The 22,318-nt window shown below is 43.6% G+C and overlaps 1 protein-coding gene across 10 annotated transcripts in view; it reads right to left on the reverse strand.

The window, feature by feature from the left end:
* Window positions 1-22,318, reverse strand: part of LOC106577441 (adhesion G protein-coupled receptor B3) — a 370,554-nt gene that overhangs the window by 26,278 nt on the left and 321,958 nt on the right. For all 10 annotated transcript variants that reach the window (XM_045687119.1, XM_045687115.1, XM_045687122.1 and 7 more), the window contains 4 exons: window positions 14,300-14,450; window positions 9,537-9,606; window positions 7,542-7,608; window positions 2,849-2,934 (listed from right to left, as the gene is read on the reverse strand). In XM_045687119.1, the coding sequence (XP_045543075.1) occupies window positions 2,849-2,934; window positions 7,542-7,608; window positions 9,537-9,606; window positions 14,300-14,450 (374 nt within the window). The remainder of the gene's footprint in view (window positions 1-2,848; window positions 2,935-7,541; window positions 7,609-9,536; window positions 9,607-14,299; window positions 14,451-22,318) is intronic.

Here is a 22,318-nt window from a genome sequence, read left to right on the forward strand (position 1 = left end):
CTGGTTGCTGACGGGCTGGTCCTGGGGCTGGCTGAGAGTCAATCTCATCCTCTTCTTTCAACTCACTGTCAGACTCTGAATTGACAGAGACATGATCCTCATATTCGGAAGAATTCTTCATCTTCCAAAGTGGAAAACGCTCCTTCCACACTAGCTTCTCTCTCTGCAAAAAATGATTTTGAAGTCCCTCTGAGCAGAGATTATTTTTGCCATACTGACTGATTGTGGTAAGGAGCCACACATGCAAAGCTATTTATCTGTTGTGTTCCTCACCCAATTTGCACCTGGCTGGGGGAGAGTTTGGAAAAATGTTTTTTGGGGACAATGTATCGAAATAATATATCTAAATAGTATATTGTAATAACATCGTGCAGATTCCCGCAAGACCTGCCTAGTGAAAGGTTAAATAAAAAAATACAATAAATAAAAAATGTATTTGTAGTTGTAGTTTGTAGTTTCACACACTACAAAGAGTAAAGAGTGTGAGAAAAGTGGGAGACAGGCAGGGAGATAAACAGGTTCTTGGTGCTATGTTGAAACAGCAGGCCCAGGGAGGAGAAAGACAGAGTGAAGACACACAGCAAACCGTTTTGTTACATTTTTACTTGTTTTCACCTGCACATACTTTTCTACACTTTTATTACCCTCGGGTCCGGTGGACCCGAACACCTCATATGTAATATAAATGTGTAGGGGGGTCCGGTGGACCAGAACACCTCATATATAATATAAATATGTAGGGGGGTCCGGTGGACCAGAACACCTCATATGTAATATAAATGTGTAGGGGGGTCCGGTGGACCCGAACACCTCATATGTAATATAAATGTGTAGGGGGGTCCGGTGGACCAGAACACCTCATATATAATATAAATATGTAGGGGGGTCCGGTGGACCCGAACACCTCATATGTAATATAAATGTGTAGGGGGGTCCGGTGGACCAGAACACCACATATGTAATATAATGTGTAGGGGGGTCCGGTGGACCAGAACACCTCATATGTAATATAAATGTGTATGGAGGTCCGGTGGACCAGAACACCTCATATGTAATATAAATGTGTAGGGGGATCCGGTGGACCAGAACACCTCATATGTAATATAAATGTGTAGGGGGGTCCAGTGGACCAGAACACCACATATGTAATATAAATGTGTAGGGGGATCCGGTGGACCAGAACACCACATATGTAATATAAATGTGTAGGGGGATCCGGTGGACCAGAACACCTCATATGTAATATAAATGTGTAGGGGGGTTCGGTGGACCAGAACACCACATATGTAATATAAATGTGTAGGGGGGTCCGGTGGACCAGAACACCTCATATGTAATATAAATGTGTAGGGGGGTCCGGTGGACCAGAACACCTCATATGTAATATAAATGTGTAGGGGGGTCCGGTGGACCAGAACACCTCATATGTAATATAAATGTGTAGGGGGGTCCGGTGGACCAGAACACCTCATATGTAATATAAATGTGTAGGGGGGTCCGGTGGACCAGAACACCTCATATGAAATATAAATGTGTAGGGGGGTCCGGTGGACCAGAACACCTCATATGTAATATAAATGTGTAGGGGGGTCCGGTGGACCAGAACACCTCATATGTAATATAAATGTGTAGGGGGGTCTGGTGGACCAGAACACCTCATATGAAATATAAATGTGTAAGGGGGTACACAGTGTGCACTCAATGAAAATGTGTTATTTTACACGTTCTTCACAGAAAATGAGTCAAGGCCAAAGAGTCCAGATTGAAAAAATAATTAATTGCATTTTTCTTTTAGTAAACATTGAAAATGGGTCCCACAGACCTCAACACAACACAAGGGTTACGTAAAAACAGTAGCACCCACAACTTTTCATGTTAGCAGTTTCCAGACAGACATGGCCAGTGTTAACGTGGGTGTTGTAGAGGGCTTTGGGATTAACACGCATCAAGATGACCACATAAAATGACCTTAGTGAAAAAACATCACTAGGAAAGGCATCCCAACTTTCTCTATCACACTAGTAGTAGTCAGGCAGGGACAAAGTGTTTTAAACACATGACAAGATGACATAAGGCTGGTTTACAGTAGATCTAAGGACTGTCCGTGGACAGTTGTCACATTATAGTGGTCTACAGACATGTTGTTAGACCAAGTATAAACCAGACGACAGAAAATAACGCATTCCAACTCTGTATCTCGTTAGTAGTACTCAGGGCCAATCTGGGGACCTGTGGGTGGTGAGCGTTTTAAACAATTTTCATTATGGACTGATTCTGCCACGTCTCCCAATGTCTCTCCCCAGACACACACACACACACACACACACATTAAACACACACACACACACACACACACACACACACACACACACACACACACACACACACACACACACACACACACACACACACACACACACACACACACCGTCTCCCCCAGAGAGCTGTGACCTCTTTATGTTGATGCCTCTAATGTTCTCCCATCAGCCAGGGTAAAGAACGAGGCCTAATCTCCATTTGGAAAATGAAGACATCCAGAGGGTCTGTGTGAATGTGTGGTGAGGGGGAGTCAGACTACTATGTACACTAAAGGACTGGAGAAGTAGACCACTGAAGATCTTAGGAGAGCTATACAGTCAACCCTCCAGCCAACCTGGAGTGTTTCAATGTCCATATAAGGAATAATACCTAATTAAGGAAGTATAACTAGTTGCTGTCTGTCTTTGTTGTGTATCACCATGTATTTTATAAGTAGGTGCTCTCTTACCCAGCTGCTTCAGACATACTACAGGTCATAGAAATATAATAGAATAGAGATACTATATCTTTTCTGTAGGTGGTTTCTTACCCAGCTCGATGCTTCGGCTTCTTCTCCAGAATCCCGTCTCTGGAGACCAGCTTGTTGAACACCAGGATGCCAATCACCATGTTGACCTGTTCATAGAGAAGGAATACCTTCACATATATATTCATGTACCTGAGGGAAACCTGAATATATCTATTCATATACCTGAGGGAAAGCTGAATATATCTAATCATATACCTGAGGGAAACCTGAATATATCTATTCATATACCTGAGGGAAACCTGAATATATCTATTCATATACCTGAGGGAAACCTGAATATATCTAATCATATACCTGAAGGAAACCTGAATATATCTATTCATATACCTGAGGGAAACCTGAATATATCTATTCATATACCTGAGGGAAACCTGAATATATCTATTCATATACCTGAGGGAAACCTGAATATATCTATTCATATACCTGAAGGAAACCTGAATATATCTATTCATATACCTGAGGGAAACCTGAATATACACTGCTCAAAAAAATAAAGGGAACACTTAAACAACACAATGTAACTCCAAGTCAATCACACTTCTGTGAAATCAAACTGTCCACTTAGGAAGCAACACTGATTGACAATACATTTCACATGCTGTTGTGCAAATGGAATAGACAACAGGTGGAAATTATAGGCAATTAGCAAGACACCCCCAATAAAGGAGTGGTTCTGCAGGTGGTGACCACAGACCACTTCTCAGTTCCTATGCTTCCTGGCTGATGTTTTGGTCACTTTTGAATGCTGGCGGTGCTTTCACTCTAGTGGTAGCATGAGACGGAGTCTACAACCCACACAAGTGGCTCAGGTAGTGCAGCTCATCCAGGATGGCACATCAATGCGAGCTGTGGCAAGGTTTGCTGTGTCTGTCAGCGTAGTGTCCAGAGCATGGAGGCGCTACCAGGAGACAGGCCAGTACATCAGGAGACGTGGAGGAGGCCGTAGGAGGGCAACAACCCAGCAGCAGGACCGCTACCTCCGCCTTTGTGCAAGGAGGAGCAGGAGGAGCACTGCCAGAGCCCTGCAAAATGACCTCCAGCAGGCCACAAATGTGCATGTGTCTGCTCAAACGGTCAGAAACAGACTCCATGAGGGTGGTATGAGGGCCCGACGTCCACAGGTGGGGGTTGTGCTTACAGCCCAACACCGTGCAGGACGTTTGGCATTTGCCAGAGAACACCAAGATTGGCAAATTCGCTACTGGCGCCCTGTGCTCTTCACAGATGAAAGCAGGTTCACACTGAGCACATGTGACAGACATGACAGAGTCTGGAGATGCCGTGGAGAATGTTCTGCTGCCTGCAACATCCTCCAGCATGACCGGTTTGGCGGTGGGTCAGTCATGGTGTGGGGTGGCATTTCTTTGGGGGGCCGCACAGCCCTCCATGTAGCCTGACTGCCATTAGGTACCGAGATGAGATCCTCAGACCCCTTGTGAGACCATATGCTGGTGCGGTTGGCCCTGGGTTCCTCCTAATGCAAGACAATGCTACAGTAGACCTCATGTGGCTGGAGTGTGTCAGCAGTTCCTGCAAGAGGAAGGCATTGATGCTATGGACTGGCCCGCCCATTCCCCAGACGTGAATCCAATTGAGCACATCTGGGACATCATGTCTCGCTCCATCCACCAACGCCACGTTGCACCACAGACTGTCCAGGAGTTGGCGGATGCTTTAGTCCAGGTCTGGGAGGAGATCCCTCAGGAGACCATCCGCCACCTCATCAGGAGCATGCCCAGGCATTGTAGGGAGGTCATACAGGCATGTGGAGGCCACACACACTACTGAGCCTCATTTTGACTTGTTTTAAGGACATTACATCAAAGTTGGATCAGCCTGTAGTGTGGTTTTCCACTTTAATTTTGAGTGTGACTCCAAATCCAGACCTCCATGGGTTGATAAATTGGATTTCCATTGATTATTTTTGTGTGATTTTGTTGTCAGCACATTCAACTATGTAAAGAAAAAAGTATATCTATTCATATACCTGAGAGGAAACCTGAATATATCTATTCATATACCTGAGGGAAACCTGAATATATCTAATCATATACCTGAGGGAAACCTGAATATATCTATTCATATACCTGAGAGGAAACCTGAATATATCTAATCATATACCTGAGAGGAAACCTGAATATATCTATTCATATACCTGAGAGGAAACCTGAATATATCTAGTCATATACCTGAGAGGAAACCTGAATATATCTATTCATATACCTGAGGGAAACCTGAATATATTTAGTCATATGGGGCAGCAGGTAGGCTACCAGTTAAAAGCACTGGGCCAGTAACCGAAAGGTCGCTTGTTTGAATCCCAGAGACGAATGAAAATATATAACTAGTTACACTCCCTCAAATTCCACTGTTTATAGAGAAAAGCAGTTTAACTGGTGGGAATCAGACCTGGCTCTCCCACTCACCAACCCAACTCCATTAGACTAAGAGGACACTGTCACGGTCTGAAGGGTGACATTTACATTTTCATAGAGGGGGAACAAGGCAGGATTGGGGTCACTTACATTTCAATAATTATTATGATTATGATATCTCTCCACTATTATGATCTCTCTCCTCTATTATGATCTCTCTCCTCTATTATGATCTCTCTCCTCTATTATGATCTCTCTCCTCTATTATGATCTCTCTCCTCTATTATGATCTATCTCCTCTATTATGATCCCTCTCCTCTATTATGATCCATCTCCTCTATTATGATCTATCTCCTCTATTATGATCTCTGTCCTCTATTATGATCTATCTCCTCTATTATGATCCATCTCCTCTATTATGATCTATCTCCTCTATTATGATCTCTGTCCTCTATTATGGTCTCTCTCCTCTATTATGGTCTCTATCCTCTATTATGGTCTCTATCCTCTATTATGTCCTCTCCTCTGTTGTAACGTGACATCTCCTCTATTATGATCTTTCTCCTCTATTATGATCTCTCTCCTCTATTATGATCCATCTCCTCTATTATGATCTCTATCCTCTATTATGATCCATCTCCTCTATTATGATCTCTCTCCTCTATTATGATCTCTCTCCTCTATTATGATCCATCTCCTCTATTATGATCTCTATCCTCTATTATGATCTCTCTCCTCTATTATGATCTCTCTCCTCTATTATGATCTCTCTCCTCTATTATGATCCATCTCCTCTATTATGATCTCTCTCCTCTATTATGATCTATCTCCTCTATTATGATCCATCTCCTCTATTATGATCTCTCTCTATTATGATCCATCTCCTCTATTATGATCTCTCTCCTCTATTATGATCTCTGTCCTCTATTATGGTCTCTCTCCTCTATTATGGTCTCTCTCCTCTATTATGGTCTCTCTCCTCTATTCTTCCTCTCCTCTGTTGTAACGTGACATCTAGGGCTGTGTGGCTTACTCATGGCATTGACATTACATTTACTAACTCGCAAGACCTGACCTCTATGTTCCCCTCAATCCAACACAAGAGCCTTCAGGGAGGCTTTGTCTGTCTGACAGCAGCTGCTGTTATTTTCAAAAGCAAAATCACCTCCTTAGACAAACAGTAACTCCAACACTGTAACATCAGATTTGCAATAATTGCCCCTTGTGGGATAAATCAAGTATTTTGAATGTAATTTAATCAGTGCTTACTGCTTTGATGAAAAATGTCAAGATTTTGGAAGGAGGCTACACTCTTAGCAAAAAAGAGTTTGAAAAGAGAAAAAAGAGTTCCAAAAGGGTTCTTCGGCTAGTCCCATAGGATAAGCCTTTTTGGTTCCAGGTAGAACCCTTTTGAGTTCAATGTAGAACATTCTGCGGAAAGGTTTTTTCAATGGAACCCAAAAGGGTTCTTCAAAGGGTTCTCCTATGGGCACAGCCCCAAAAACCTTTTCGGTCCTAGACAGCACCTTTTTCTTCTAAGAGTGTGGACAGTGTTTGTAGTAAATACTAAGAATTGACCTTTCTTTCAGCAAACACTTACAGTTTTACAAAATGTACATTTACATGAATAACCAACAAGGCAACGAATGAGTAGCCTATGTTCGTGTCTATGTTTTATATGTGATAGTATGTACTGTATGTACTGTATGCTAATCTTGCCTGCAAACCAATATTATGTATGGGATAATTAAGACACCTTCAACCTTGAATAGTACTAAACCTAAACATACAATGATACTGCAAGCCTTCTCCCTTTTAATGAGCAGATGTACTGTAATACTATAATACATATTGTACTGTAATACTATAATACATATTTTAATCAGCAGTACTGTAATACTATAATACATACTTTATTTAGCAGTACTGTAATACTATACTATGCACTGTAATCAGCTGTAAAGTAACACTTTACTTTAATTAGCAGTACTGTAATACTATAATGCATACTTTATTTAGCAGTACTGTAATACTATACTATGCACTGTAATCAGCTGTAAAGTAACACTTTACTTTAATCAGCAGTACTGTAATACTATAAACACACTAATCAGCAGTACTGTAACACTATAATACATACTTTAATCAGCAGTACTGTAATAATAAAAAACACACTTTATTTAGCAGTACTGTAATACTATACTATGCACTGTAATCAGCTGTAAAGTAACACTATAATACACACTTTAATCAGCAGTACTGTAATACTATAATATGTACTTTAATCAGCAGTACTGTAATACTATAATACATACCAGAACCACTGCTGCTGCCGGTCCAACAAAGGCATACAGGAGACCACCTTCTAGAGATAGCCAGCAGCTGTAGAGAGAGGATGAGAGGAAAGGAGGAGAGGAGAAGAGAGGAGAAGAGAGGAGAAGAGGAGAAGAGAAGAGAGGAGTGGAGAGGAGTGAAGTGAAGTTGAGAAGAGAGGAGAAGAGGAGAAGAGAGGAAAGGAGTGGAGAGGAGAGGAGAGGAGGGAGAAGAGAAGAGAAGAGGAGTGGAGTGGATTGGAGAGGAGCGGAGAGGAGAAGAGAAGAGGAGTGGAGTGGATTGGAGAGGAGAGGAGCGGAGAGGAGAAGAGAAGAGAAGAGGAGTGGAGTGGATTGGAGAGGAGCGGAGAGGAGAAGAGGAGACATCAGCTAGCGAACCAACTCCCACAAAGAAATGAAACCCCAGAATCACATCAACTTAATGGTGCACAGCTGCATACAGTTGTGTTATCCTCCAGTGTAAAGGGAGTACTAGCATATGCTGTGGTTCTGCTTCAGAGAGTTTTACTGGGGAATAAAATGCTAACGAGAGTTTTAAACATTGTTTATGTACTAGTATTCAGCTGGGACACAACTCAGGAGGAAATGGGGGATTGTCAGAATCTTTTAAAATGCCCACTGGGGTTGTCTTGGGGGTTTGTCAGGTTTGTAGGGTTCACCCTAGCCTAGCTAAACAAGTTTTCACATTTGTGTTTTTTCATCAGAAATCATTGCATGTGGGTACCTTCATGTGTTTAATATATTACTGCTCTCAGATTTTTTTAATTCATAGATTTTAGATGTGAAATAAAACAATATCTTTTTGCAAAACGCTACATATATCCACTGTTTAGATGGAAAGAAATATCTTTAACTGTGATATGTTGTTGTCCCACCTAGCTATTTTAGGATGAATGCACTACCTGTAATCTCTCTGGATAAGAGCATCTGCTTAATGACTAAAATGTCAAATGTAAATGTTTTACATATACACTACCATTCAAAAGTTTGGGGTTACTTAGAAATGTTCTTGTTTTTGAAAGAAAAGCCATTGTCCATTAAAATAACATCAAATTGATCAGAAATACAGTGTAGACATTGTTGTAAATGACTATTGTAGCTGGAAACGGCAGATTTTTTATTGTAGCTGGAAACGGCTGATTGGAATATCTACATAGGCGTACAGAGGCCCATTATCAGTAACCATCACTCCTGTGTTCCAATGGCACGTTGTGTTAGATAATCCAAGTTTATCATTTTAAAAGGCTAATTGATCATTAGAAAACCATTTTGCAATTATGTTAGCACAGCTGGAAACTTCTGATTAAAGAAGCAATATTATTATTTTACATTTTTGTAATACTGACGTCACAAGTGTAACATTTGTAAAGTTCTTTATTAAAAATGTAGTTATTTGTTACATTTGACTGTGTAACACCTAGTAGAAGTACTTATTTCTCTGAGTGAGGCGGATATATAGCGTTTAGTAAAAAACACATGATTCTTAGTCTCTCTGAAATGAAAGCATAATGTGATAGATTAGGAACAAATACATGTGTCATTGATTACAGACACCTGTGTGTGTGTCCTTTGAAAGTATATAAAGTGGTGACCCGCAGTGTTTGTCATTATGCTCTGATGAAGACAGCTTGTCTGTCTCGAAACATTGGTTATTAAACTCCTAGAGTGTGAGGCTCCCCTTTGCATTTGAATAAGCCCATGCCATGATTAGATAGTGAAAAAACACACCAATCTCTTTCATAAGTTCTTTAAACAATAAAAGCTCATTTACCAACATTTCTGAAAATGAAACTCTTCTGATTTAAATGACCATTGACACAATTAGTATGAGGCTTTACAAATGAAAACAATTGTATTTTGGGATATAGACAGTGATTACCATGAGCAAATGCCACATGTTATACATTATAATCTTTACCAAAATATCAGAACTACCAAGGTGACACATAGGCGGAAAGAAGTGAGAAAAAAACATACTATTGGGGTGTTCCATAGCCTTTTGCTTTGGTGAATCCCATTGAGACGGCAACCACTAAGGCAGGTAATCCTGAAAAAGAGAAGAATGAATACATGAACAATAAGACAGGTAGTTCTGGGTTTCATTGTGCCATACAGCCATCATGCAGGTCATCTCCTTCATCATTCGCTCCATAGAGGCAGTGTTCTGCAGATAGAACTCCAGTCATGATAAGAAGCATAGTGGATTTAAAGATACAATCCTTAGTTGCTAGATCCATTTTTGGTTTTATAAATGAATGATATATACCCATTTTTACCTTGTCAGCTCAGGGATTCGATCTAGCAACCTTCTGGTTACTGACACAACCACTAGGCTACCTGCCGCCCCAAAAACTATATTTCAAAACTTGATTTCATGGATGGTCAGTCCTTACATCAGTAGCTACATCTATGAATTTGAATGTACATTTCTTCAGACCCATCACTCAACTTTTTATTTCCAGAACAGAGGAGGGGAGACCACTTTGTTATTGTTTCAATGTAGGATTGTAGCTTTAAGAGCAGTGCTACCTCCACACACCGTAACACAATGATAACAATCCCTATGAGAGTCTACAGTGGGTTTCCCTCTCTCTAGTACATGGGGCTTGTTCCCCCTCTACACCACCTCAATATGGATCTCTGTTATGGATTGTTGCATTCCATCCTGGAATATAAACACCTTCCCTCGCGGCATGGCCCAGGGAACGACGCACGCACCACACACACACACACACACACAGACAGACAGACAGACAGACAGACAGACAGACAGACAGACAGACGGACAGACAGACAGACAGACAGACAGACAGACAGACAGACAGACGAAGACAGACAGACAGACAGACAGACGGACAGACGGACAGACAGACAGACACGTGATTTACTGATGCAGTCACATTTCCTGGAGGTGGGTGCGGAGACCAGTGCTGAAGAGGTAAATGGGCTCCTAATGTATGGAGCTATGGCATAAATCACCTAGCCTCCAGAGAATATTTAAGTTAATCTGATCTACACACACGTTCATGTAAACACGCTAAGCACACACACCAACGCTGCTTGATTTACTGTAAAAAAAAAAGCTAATATTTACAATCTGAACAAGACGAGCAAATCAATTGTTACTATAAACTCTAAACCCCACAGAGACGTTAGATTATACTGAACACCTGTAGTACAAAAAACAACATGTAATGTTGATGCTTGAGGATTGTATTGGTTCTTCACATAAGTTTCAGAACTGTTGAAAACAAACCCTTGTTTCTGACAGTATCGTATCCTCACAGAGCTGCTACAATGGATGACTTTACAGAGACGCTACAATGGATGAGTCTACAGAGATGCTACAATGGATGAGTCTACAGAGATGCTACAATGGATGAGTCTACAGAGATGCTACAATGGATGAGTCTACAGAGATGCTACAATGGATGAGTCTACAGAGATGCTACAAGGCCGTGAGGCCGGTACGTAAAGCTCTGATGAAGGCCGTGAGGCCGGTACGTAAAGCTCTGATGAAGGCCGTGAGGCCGGTACGTAAAGCTCTGATGAAGGCCGTGTGGCCGGTACGTAAAGCTCTGATGAAGGCCGTGAGGCCGGTACGTAAAGCTCTGATGAAGGCGGTGAGGCCGGTACGTAAAACTCTGATGAAGGCCGTGAGGCCGGTACGTAAAGCTCTGATGAAGGCCGTGAGGCCGGTACGTAAAGCTCTGATGAAGGCCGTGAGGCCGGTACGTAAAGCTCTGATGAAGGCCGTGAGGCCGGTAAGTAAAGCTCTGATGAAGGCCGTGAGGCCGGTACGTAAAGCTCTGATGAAGGCCGTGAGGCCGGTACGTAAAGCTCTGATGAAGGCCGTGAGGCCGGTACGTAAAGCTCTGATGAAGGCCGTGAGGCCGGTACGTAAAGCTCTGATGAAGGCCGTGAGGCCGGGCCGTAAAGCTCTGATGAAGGCCGTGAGGCCGTGCACGTAAAGCTCTGATGAAGGCCGTGAGGCCGTGCACGTAAAGCTCTGATGAAGGCCGTGAGGCCGGTACGTAAAGCTCTGATGAAGGCCGTGAGGCCGGTACGTAAAGCTCTGATGAAGGCCGTGAGGCCGGTATGTAAAGCTCTGATGAAGGCCGTGAGGCCGGTATGTAAAGCTCTGATGAAGGCCGTGAGGCCGGTACGTAAAGCTTATTAAAGATCAGTGATACTATCAAGAGCAGTGTGCGGTTTCCTTTTTCCTTCATCTTGTTCAACTGTTGCCATGCACCTGCAATAAGATTGCTCAGATGTGCGAGTGCTTTTGAATTTTGATTTACAGAGATGCTACAATGGATGAATCTACAGAGATGCTACAATGGATGAATCTACAGAGATGCTACAATGGATGAATCTACAGAAATGCTACAATGGATGAGTCTACAGAAATGCTACAATGGATGAATCTACAGAAATGCTACAATGGATGATTCTACAGAGAGGCTACAATGGATGAGTCTACAGAAATGCTACAATGGATGAAGCTACAGAAATGCTACAATGGATGAGTTTACTGTCATTTGTTCTCAGAGACATCCTCTCATATGAAGTTCTGTGCAGTGACAGGACAACAGATACAGCACAGATACAAGTCATATATTTCCTTCTCACCTAACATGATCATACAACATCTAACCTACTAACATCCACCAAGACCACACAGTTTTATCATTTACATTTAGACTCTCTCTCTCTCTCTCTCTCTCTCTCTCTCTCTCTCTCTGTGTCTGTCTCTGTCTCTCTCTCTCTCTCTCTCCCTCTCTCTCTTTATTTCTCTCTCTCTCTTTCTCTGTGGCCTGATGTATATCTATATAGACATGCTTTAATAAAAATCATACATGCACTACTTTCCTTTATCACTTAGTCTTCTCGTTTAGCTAGCTGTACCCTGAAAAACAACAACAACAACACAAGCCTCCCTGTGCTAAAACACTGCAGAGGCCTTGGTTAAATCCTAGCTATCAGCTATGTCCTAGTGAACTCCTATGAGGAAACAACCACCAGGCTAGCTAGTCAATCTCCCTACAGCCCAAGGGAAGTCCATTTACAAATCCCTAGGAGAGTTGGAATGGAGGGAGCACATCAGCACTGCAACACAGAACCTAGCTGACAGGAGGACGACAGAAACAACTCCATCCCAGATGAAGAGAGAGAGAGAGAGATGAAGAGAAAAGGGGGGTGAAAGAGAGAAATAGGGACATTCAAAGAACCCAGGGAGAGTGTGAGGAGTGAGAGACAGAGAGAGAGAGAGAGAGAGAGAGAGAGAGAGATGAGAGAGAAACAGAGACAGATATATAGAGAGATCCAAAGTCAGATACAGGTAACAGAGAAACCAAAACTTTCTGTTGTCAAGACCCAGGAGACACACTTCCCAAGGGAAGTCCATTTACAGATCCCTAGGAGAGTTGGAATGGAGGGAGCACATCAGGACTCCAACACAGAACCTAGCTGATAGGAGGACGACAGAGACAACTCCATCCCAGATGAAGAGAGAGAAAGAGAGATGAATAGATTCATTAAAGAACAGACCTACTAACCAAGAGAGAGATCAAGACATTTCAGAGTCATGACCCATGAGACAGAGACACTCTCCCCATCCCAGACAGAGACACTCTCCCCATCCCAGACAGAGACAGAGATATTCTCCCCATCCCAGACAGAGACAGAGACACTCTCCCCATCCCAGACAGAGACACTCTCCCCATCCCAGACAGAGACAGAGATATTCTCCCCTTCCCAGACAGAGACAGAGACACTCTCCCCATCCCAGACAGAGACAGAGACACTCACCCCATCCCATCCCAGACAGAGACAGAGACACTCTCCCCATCCCAGACAGAGACAGAGATATTCTCCCCATCCCAGACAGAGACACTCTCCCCATCCCAGACAGAGACACTCTCCCCATCCCAGACAGAGACAGAGACACTCTCCCCATCCCAGACAGAGACACTCTCCCCATCCCAGACAGAGACAGAGACACTCTCCCCATCCCAGACAGAGACACTCTCCCCATCCCAGACAGAGACACTCTCCCCATCCCAGACAGAGACAGAGACACTCACCCCATCCCAGACAGAGACACTCTCCCCATCCCAGACAGAGACAGAGACACTCTCCCCATCCCAGACAGAGACACTCTCCCCATCCCAGACAGAGACACTCTCCCCATCCCAGACAGAGACAGAGACACTCTCCCCATCCCAGACAGAGACAGAGACACTCTCCCCATCCCAGACAGAGACACTCTCCCCATCCCAGACAGAGACACTCTCCCCATCCCAGACAGAGACACTCTCCCCATCCCAGACAGAGACAGAGACACTCTCCCCATCCCAGACAGAGACACTCTCCCCATCCCAGACAGAGACACTCTCCCCATCCCAGACAGAGATACTCTCCCCATCCCAGACAGAGACACTCTCCCCATCCCAGACAGAGACACTCTCCCCATCCCAGACAGAGACACTCTCCCCATCCCAGACAGAGACACTCTCCCCATCCCAGACAGAGACACTCTCCCCATCCCAGACAGAGACACTCTCCCCATCCCAGACAGAGACACTCTCCCCATCCCAGACAGAGACACTCTCCCCATCCCAGACAGAGACACTCTCCCCATCCCAGACAGAGATACTCTCCCCATCCCAGACAGAGACACTCTCCCCATCACAGACAGAGACACTCTCCCCATCCCAGACAGAGACAGAGACACTCACCCCATCCCAGACAGAGGAACCTCTTCCTGATGAGCCTGGTGCGGACCTTCCCAGTGACGGCCATGTAGGACTGCCAAGCCTCCGTTAGGACCCAGCAGAACGACGCCAGGAAGAAGAAGTGAAGGAAGGCTGTCGTCATGGTACAGACACCCTGTTGATGACAAAGAAAAGGGACAATGAGGTTCTGGATGGTAAAACCTTGTGAAGAACATGAGTGAGCGGGACAGCAATGGCCGACATTTCAACTTCATAGACCAGTATTCACAAAGCGTCTCAGAGTGGGATAGCTGATATAGGATCCGTTTTGTCTTTTAGATCATAATGAATGAGGTTATATGGACGAGGAGGACCCGATCCTAGATCAGCACACATGGGCCTAAGATTATTAGAAGAATTGACTGTGTCAATTCTGTGATTCCCATAATGCACCACAGTTTGATCACATAAAAGCTGTCACAAAAGCAGCACAGTATCATTTAACAATTCTACTCAGGTATAAAACAGTAGATCTGAACTGCACTTTCAGTCTACATAATACCTTATAAACCAAAGATTGTACTACACTCCATTAATATATTATCCGTTTGCCATGAGCACTACAACTACATACAACTACAGCATACATATATAGAGCTTCTGCTAAATGGTATATTGGTTAGTTAGACAAATACATATTGTAATGGGACCCTGTCCTGAACAGTAATGGTACCCTGTCCTGAACACTAATGGTACCCTGTCTTGAACAGTAATGGTACCCTGTCCTGAACACTAATGGTATCCTGTCCTGAACAGTAATGGTACCCTGTCCTGAACACTAATGGTACCCTGTCCTGAACAGTAATGGTACCCTGTCCTGAACAGTAATGGTACCCTGTCCTGAACACTAATGGTACCCTGTCCTGAACACTAATGGTTCCCTGTCCTGAACAGTAATGGGACCCTGTCCTGAACAGTAATGGTACCCTGTCTTGAACACTAATGGTACCCTGTCCTGAACAGTAATGGTACCCTGTCCTCAACAGTAATGGTACCCTGTCTTGAACACTAATGGTACCCTGTCCTGAACAGTAACGGTTGCCCTGTCCTGAACAGTAATGGTACTCTGTCTTGAACAGTAATGGTACCCTGTCCTGAACACTAATGGTACCCTGTCTTGAACAGTAATGGTACCCTGTCCTGAACACTAATGGTATCCTGTCCTGAACAGTAATGGTACCCTGTCCTGAACACTAATGGTACCCTGTCCTGAACAGTAATGGTACCCTGTCCTGAACACTAATGGTACCCTGTCTTGAACAGTAATGGTACCCTGTCCTGAACAGTAATGGTACCATGTCCTGAACAGTAATGGTATCCTGTCTTGAACAGTAATGGTACCCTGTCCTGAACAGTAATGGTACCCTGTCCTGAACAGTAATGGTATCCTGTCTTGAACAGTAATGGTACCCTGTCCTGAACAGTAATGGTACCCTGTCCTGAACAGTAACGGTACCCTGTCCTGAACAGTAATGGTACCCTGCCCTGAGCATTAAGTGAATAAGAGCGTTGGTTAGAATCCCATGACTGCAGCAACAGGAATGACAGGAACGACAGACAGACAGACAGACAGACAGACAGACAGACAGACAGACAGACAGACAGACAGACAGACAGACAGACAGACAGACAGACAGACAGACAGACAGACAGACAGACAGACAGATTGGGAGCCAGAGAACCAGGTTGACTGACTGACTGACACAAATCCATGGCTCTGCATTTCTCTGCCTGCAGCACACATTCATTAGTATGCTAGTGATCGAACAGGAAGGCACGTGAAGCAAGGTCGAGCTATCTACACGGAGAGGGAGTGTTTGTGTGTATGTGTATGTTTTTGTTTAACTATCCTTGTTGGTACCAGAGGTCCTCACAAGGATAGTAAAACAAGGAAAATTCAGGGATGGGGTAAGTATCTGCTGGTCCCCATAAGGAAAAATGCTATTTTAGGCTTAGGGGTTAGGTTTAGGGTTCGAATGAAGGTTAGGGTTAGAATGAAGGTTAGGGTTAGAATGAAGGTTAGAGTTAGGGAAAGGGCGATATCTAGTCAGTTGTTCAACTGAATGTATTCAACTGAAATGTGTCCTCAATCAGAGAGGTGCGGGGGGCTGCCATAATCCGCTTGGGGGGAAGTCGGTAATTTCAGCTCAGGGACAAGGTAAAATTATTAGGGGTTAGAGTTAGGTTGAGGTTAAGGGTTAGGGGTAGGAGTTAGGGTTACAGTACGTATAGTTTTAGGGTTAGGGGTTTGGAGTCAAGGTTAGGCTTTGGGTTAAGGTTAGAGTTAGGGTTAGATTTAGGGTTAGGGGTTAGGGAAAATATGATTTTGGATGGGAATCAATTATTTGGTCCCCAAAAGGATAGCAATACAAAACTGGGGTGTGTGTGTGTGTGTTTGTGCATGCGTGCGATGGGGCGAGTGTGTGTGTGTGTGTGTGTGCGTGCGTGTGTGTGGTGCGAGTGTGTGTGTATGCGTGCGTGTGTGTGTGAGTGTGTGTGTGCATGCGTGTGTGTGTATGCGAGTGTGTGTGTGTGTGTGCGCGCACTTGTCCATCACTATTCTTCCTCTAAGCAGATAAAGCAACAGCCTGAATTTGGGCGTGAATTCATGAAAAAGAGGATTAGTGAATTAAGAAGTAGCCTTAATAAGCTTTGTGAAAGGGAAGTGACATGTACAGTGGGTAGTGAGAGGATTAAGCTGATGTCAATTCAGACACTCTGGTTTCTGTAGTTCATGTTTTTGAGCTGTGGTAATCTGAGTGTTATTACGCAAAGAAGGGGAAACCGTTGAGCACATGTCAGCTCCTTCCAAATCCAAGACTTCCACACTGTTCTGTACTGTAGAGTGATTAGATTAACATTCAACACATCCATCCTCTTCAATTAGAAAAGATACTTCATTGGAAAAACAACAAAAACTGCAGCCCAGTCACGTAGTTTGCTATTAAGCTGAGGGATGGGGCTGGAGATGCTTTCATTGAAATGACCAATGAACAGCAGTATATATTGAAGATTACACCTTTTATGTTGATGGAAGCCACTGGAGATACTGACTAACCCATGTTAAGGCCATGTGAGAAAATGAAATGATGTTTACCCATGGCCAGGAGGGATTTTAATCACGCCTTTGTGGATGCGGCTGGCAAATGTTTTCCCTGAATTCATGCATGCATGCACATAGTCCTCTTCTGAACTCTTATACAACTGCTTGCTTTAGAAATAGATAGCACACCAATATTATGTCATGTGATCTCCCTATACCTCTCAGTTTGCATCACTATCATTTAAAATAGAGTAATGTTTTGTCAGTTCGAGGAGATGAGCAGGAAGACATGCAATATGTGTTTTTGGAATGAGGTTATGGAACCCATTCATCTTTGTATTTATCTGTGTTTCATATGCTCCTTGTCATTTCACCTCATTTATTGGACTATATGAAGGGCTCCCTCAAAAAATAGACCTTGGTCTCAATGGGGTTCCCTGCCTAAATAAAGGTTAAATAAAATAAAATAAATGAATAACCCCATTTGTTTGGTGTGAGCTCGTCATATCAGAAGTATTTAGAAAACAAATCTTAACAGAAAGACATTACTTTATTCAAAATAATTATTAAGAGATTGCTGTATTCTGATTTCCCCCCAGGAATCCTCCCTGAGACATCATCTGAGGTAGAGTAGGACTTCACATCTGATCTCTGTACCTATCAGAGTGTGGTAGAGTAGGACTTCACATCTGATCTCTGTACCTATCAGAGTGTGGTAGAGTAGGACTTCACATCTGATCTCTGTACCTATCAGAGTGTGGTAGAGTAGGACTTCACATCTGATCTCTGTACCTATCAGAGTGTGGTAGAGTAGGACTTCACATCTGATCTCTGTACCTATCAGAGTGTGGTAGAGTAGGACTTCACATCTGATCTCTGTACCTATCAGAGCGTGGTAGAGTAGGACTTCACATCTGATCTCTGTACCTATCAGAGTGAGGTAGAGTAGGACTTCACATCTGATCTCTGTACCTATCAGAGTGAGGTAGAGTAGGACTTCACATCTGATCTCTGTACCTATCATAGTGAGGTAGAGTAGGACTTCACGTCTGATCTCTGTACCTATCATAGTGAGGTAGAGTAGGACTTCACATCTGATCTCTGTACCTATCAGAGTGAGGTAGAGTAGGACTTCACATCAGATCTCTGTACCTATCAGACTGTGGTAGAGTAGGACTTCACATCTGATCTCTGTACATATCAGAGTGTGGTAGAGTAGGACTTCACATCTGATCTCTGTACCTATCATAGTGAGGTAGAGTAGGACTTCACATCTGATCTCTGTACCTATCATCTGAGGTAGAGTAGGACTTCACATCTGATCTCTGTACCTATCAGAGGGAGGTAGAGTAGGACTTCACATCTGATCTCTGTACCTATCAGAGTGAGGTAGAGTAGGACTTCACATCTGATCTCTGTACCTATCAGAGTGTGGTAGAGTAGGACTTCACATCTGATCTCTGTACCTATCAGAGTGAGGTAGAGTAGGACTTCACATCTGATCTCTGTACCTATCATAGTGAGGTAGAGTAGGACTTCACATCTGATCTCTGTACCTATCAGAGTGAGGTAGAGTAGGACTTCACATCTGATCTCTGTACCTATCAGAGTGAGGTAGAGTAGGACTTCACATCTGATCTCGGTACCTATCAGAGTGAGGTAGAGTAGGACTTCACATCTGATCTCTGTACCTATCAGAGTGAGGTAGAGTAGGACTTCACATCTGATCTCGGTACCTATCAGAGTGAGGTAGAGTAGGACTTCACATCTGATCTCTGTACCTATCAGAGTGCGGTAGAGTAGGACTTCACATCTGATCTCTGTACCTATCAGAGTGTGGTAGAGTAGGACTTCACATCTGATCTCTCTACCTATCATAGTGAGGTAGAGTAGGACTTCACATCTGATCTCTGTACCTATCATCTGAGGTAGAGTAGGACTTCACATCTGATCTCTGTACCTATCAGAGTGAGGTAGAGTAGGACTTCACATCTGATCTCTGTACCTATCAGAGTGAGGTAGAGTAGGACTTCACATCTGATCTCTGTACCTATTAGAGTGTGGTAGAGTAGGACTTCACATCTGATCTCTGTACCTATCGGAGTGAGGTAGAGTAGGACTTCACATCTGATCTCTGTAACTATCGGAGTGAGGTAGAGTAGGACTTCACATCTGATCTCTGTACCTATCGGAGTGAGGTAGAGTAGGACTTCACATCTGATCTCTGTACCTATCAGAGTGAGGTAGAGTAGGACTTCACATCTGATCTCTGTACCTATTAGAGTGTGGTAGAGTAGGACTTCACATCTGATCTCTGTACCTATCAGAGTGAGGTAGAGTAGGACTTCACATCTGATCTCTGTACCTATCGGAGTGAGGTAGAGTAGGACTTCACATCTGATCTCTGTACCTATCGGAGTGAGGTAGAGTAGGACTTCACATCTGATCTCTGTACCTATCGGAGTGTGGTAGAGTAGGACTTCACATCTGATCTCTGTACCTATCAGAGTGAGGTAGAGGAGGACTTCACATCTGATCTCTGTACCTATCAGAGTGTGGTAGAGTAGGACTTCACATCTGATCTCTGTACCTATCAGAGTGAGGTAGAGTAGGACTTCACATCTGATCTCTGTACCTATCAGAGTGTGGTAGAGTAGGACTTCACATCTGATCTCTGTACCTATCAGAGTGTGGTAGAGTAGGACTTCACATCTGATCTCTGTAACTATCAGAGTGAGGTAGAGTAGGACTTCACATCTGATCTCTGTACCTATCAGAGTGAGGTAGAGTAGGACTTCACATCTGATCTCTGTACCTATCAGAGTGAGGTAGAGTAGGACTTCACATCTGATCTCTGTACCTATCAGAGTGAGGTAGAGTAGGACTTCACATCTGATGTCTGTACCTATCAGAGTGTGGTAGAGTAGGATTTCACATCTGATCTCTGTACCTATCATAGTGAGGTAGAGTAGGACTTCACATCTGATCTCTGTACCTATCAGAGTGAGGTAGAGTAGGACTTCACATCTGATCTCTGTACCTATCAGAGTGAGGTAGAGTAGGACTTCACATCTGATCTCTGTACCTATTAGAGTGTGGTAGAGTAGGACTTCACATCTGATCTCTGTACCTATCAGAGTGAGGTAGAGTAGGACTTCACATCTGATCTCTGTACCTATCAGAGTGAGGTAGAGTAGGACTTCACATCTGATCTCTGTACCTATCAGAGTGAGGTAGAGTAGGACTTCACATTTGATCTCTGTACCTATCGGAGTGAGGTAGAGTAGGACTTCACATCTGATCTCTGTACCTATCGGAGTGAGGTAGAGTAGGACTTCACATCTGATCTCTGTAACTATCGGAGTGAGGTAGAGTAGGACTTCACATCTGATCTCTGTACCTATCGGAGTGAGGTAGAGTAGGACTTCACATCTGATCTCTGTACCTATCAGAGTGAGGTAGAGTAGGACTTCACATCTGATCTCTGTACCTATCAGAGTGTGGTAGAGTAGGACTTCACATCTGATCTCTGTACCTATCGGAGTGAGGTAGAGTAGGACTTCACATCTGATCTCTGTACCTATCGGAGTGAGGTAGAGTAGGACTTCACATCTGATCTCTGTACCTATCAGAGTGAGGTAGAGTAGGACTTCACATTTGATCTCTGTACCTATCGGAGTGAGGTAGAGTAGGACTTCACATCTGATCTCTGTACCTATCGGAGTGAGGTAGAGTAGGACTTCACATCTGATCTCTGTAACTATCGGAGTGAGGTAGAGTAGGACTTCACATCTGATCTCTGTACCTATCGGAGTGAGGTAGAGTAGGACTTCACATCTGATCTCTGTACCTATCGGAGTGAGGTAGAGTAGGACTTCACATCTGATCTCTGTACCTATCGGAGTGTGGTAGAGTAGGACTTCACATCTGATCTCTGTACCTATCAGAGTGAGGTAGAGTAGGACTTCACATCTGATCTCTGTACCTATCAGAGTGTGGTAGAGTAGGACTTCACATCTGATCTCTGTACCTATCAGAGTGAGGTAGAGTAGGACTTCACATCTGATCTCGTAACCTATCAGAGTGTGGTAGAGTAGGACTTCACATCTGATCTCTGTACCTATCAGAGTGAGGTAGAGTAGGACTTCACATCTGATCTCTGTAACTATCAGAGTGAGGTAGAGTAGGACTTCACATCTGATCTCTGTACCTATCGGAGTGAGGTAGAGTAGGACTTCACATCTGATCTCGGTACCTATCAGAGTGAGGTAGAGTAGGACTTCACATCTGATCTCGGTACCTATCAGAGTGAGGTAGAGTAGGACTTCACATCTGATGTCTGTACCTATCAGAGTGTGGTAGAATAGGATTTCACATCTGATCTCTGTACCTATCATAGTGAGGTAGAGTAGGACTTCACATCTGATCTCTGTACCTATCATCTGAGGTAGAGTAGGACTTCACATCTGATCTCTGTACCTATAAGAGTGAGGTAGAGTAGGACTTCACATCTGATCTCGGTACCTATCAGAGTGAGGTAGAGTAGGACTTCACATCTGATCTCTGTACCTATCAGAGTGTGGTAGAGTAGGACTTCACATCTGATCTCTGTACCTATCAGAGTGAGGTAGAGTAGGACTTCACATCTGATCTCTGTACCTATCAGAGTGTGGTAGAGTAGGACTTCACATCTGATCTCTGTACCTATCAGAGTGTGGTAGAGTAGGATTTCACATCTGATCTCTGTACCTATCATAGTGAGGTAGAGTAGGACTTCACATCTGATCTCTGTACCTATCATCTGAGGTAGAGTAGGACTTCACATCTGATCTCTGTACCTATCAGAGTGAGGTAGAGTAGGACTTCACATCTGATCTCGGTACCTATCAGAGTGAGGTAGAGTAGGACTTCACATCTGATCTCTGTACCTATCAGAGTGT

The sequence above is a fragment of the Salmo salar genome, chromosome ssa01 (genome assembly GCF_905237065.1).
Source record: "Salmo salar chromosome ssa01, Ssal_v3.1, whole genome shotgun sequence".
Lineage (NCBI taxonomy): Eukaryota > Metazoa > Chordata > Actinopteri > Salmoniformes > Salmonidae > Salmo > Salmo salar.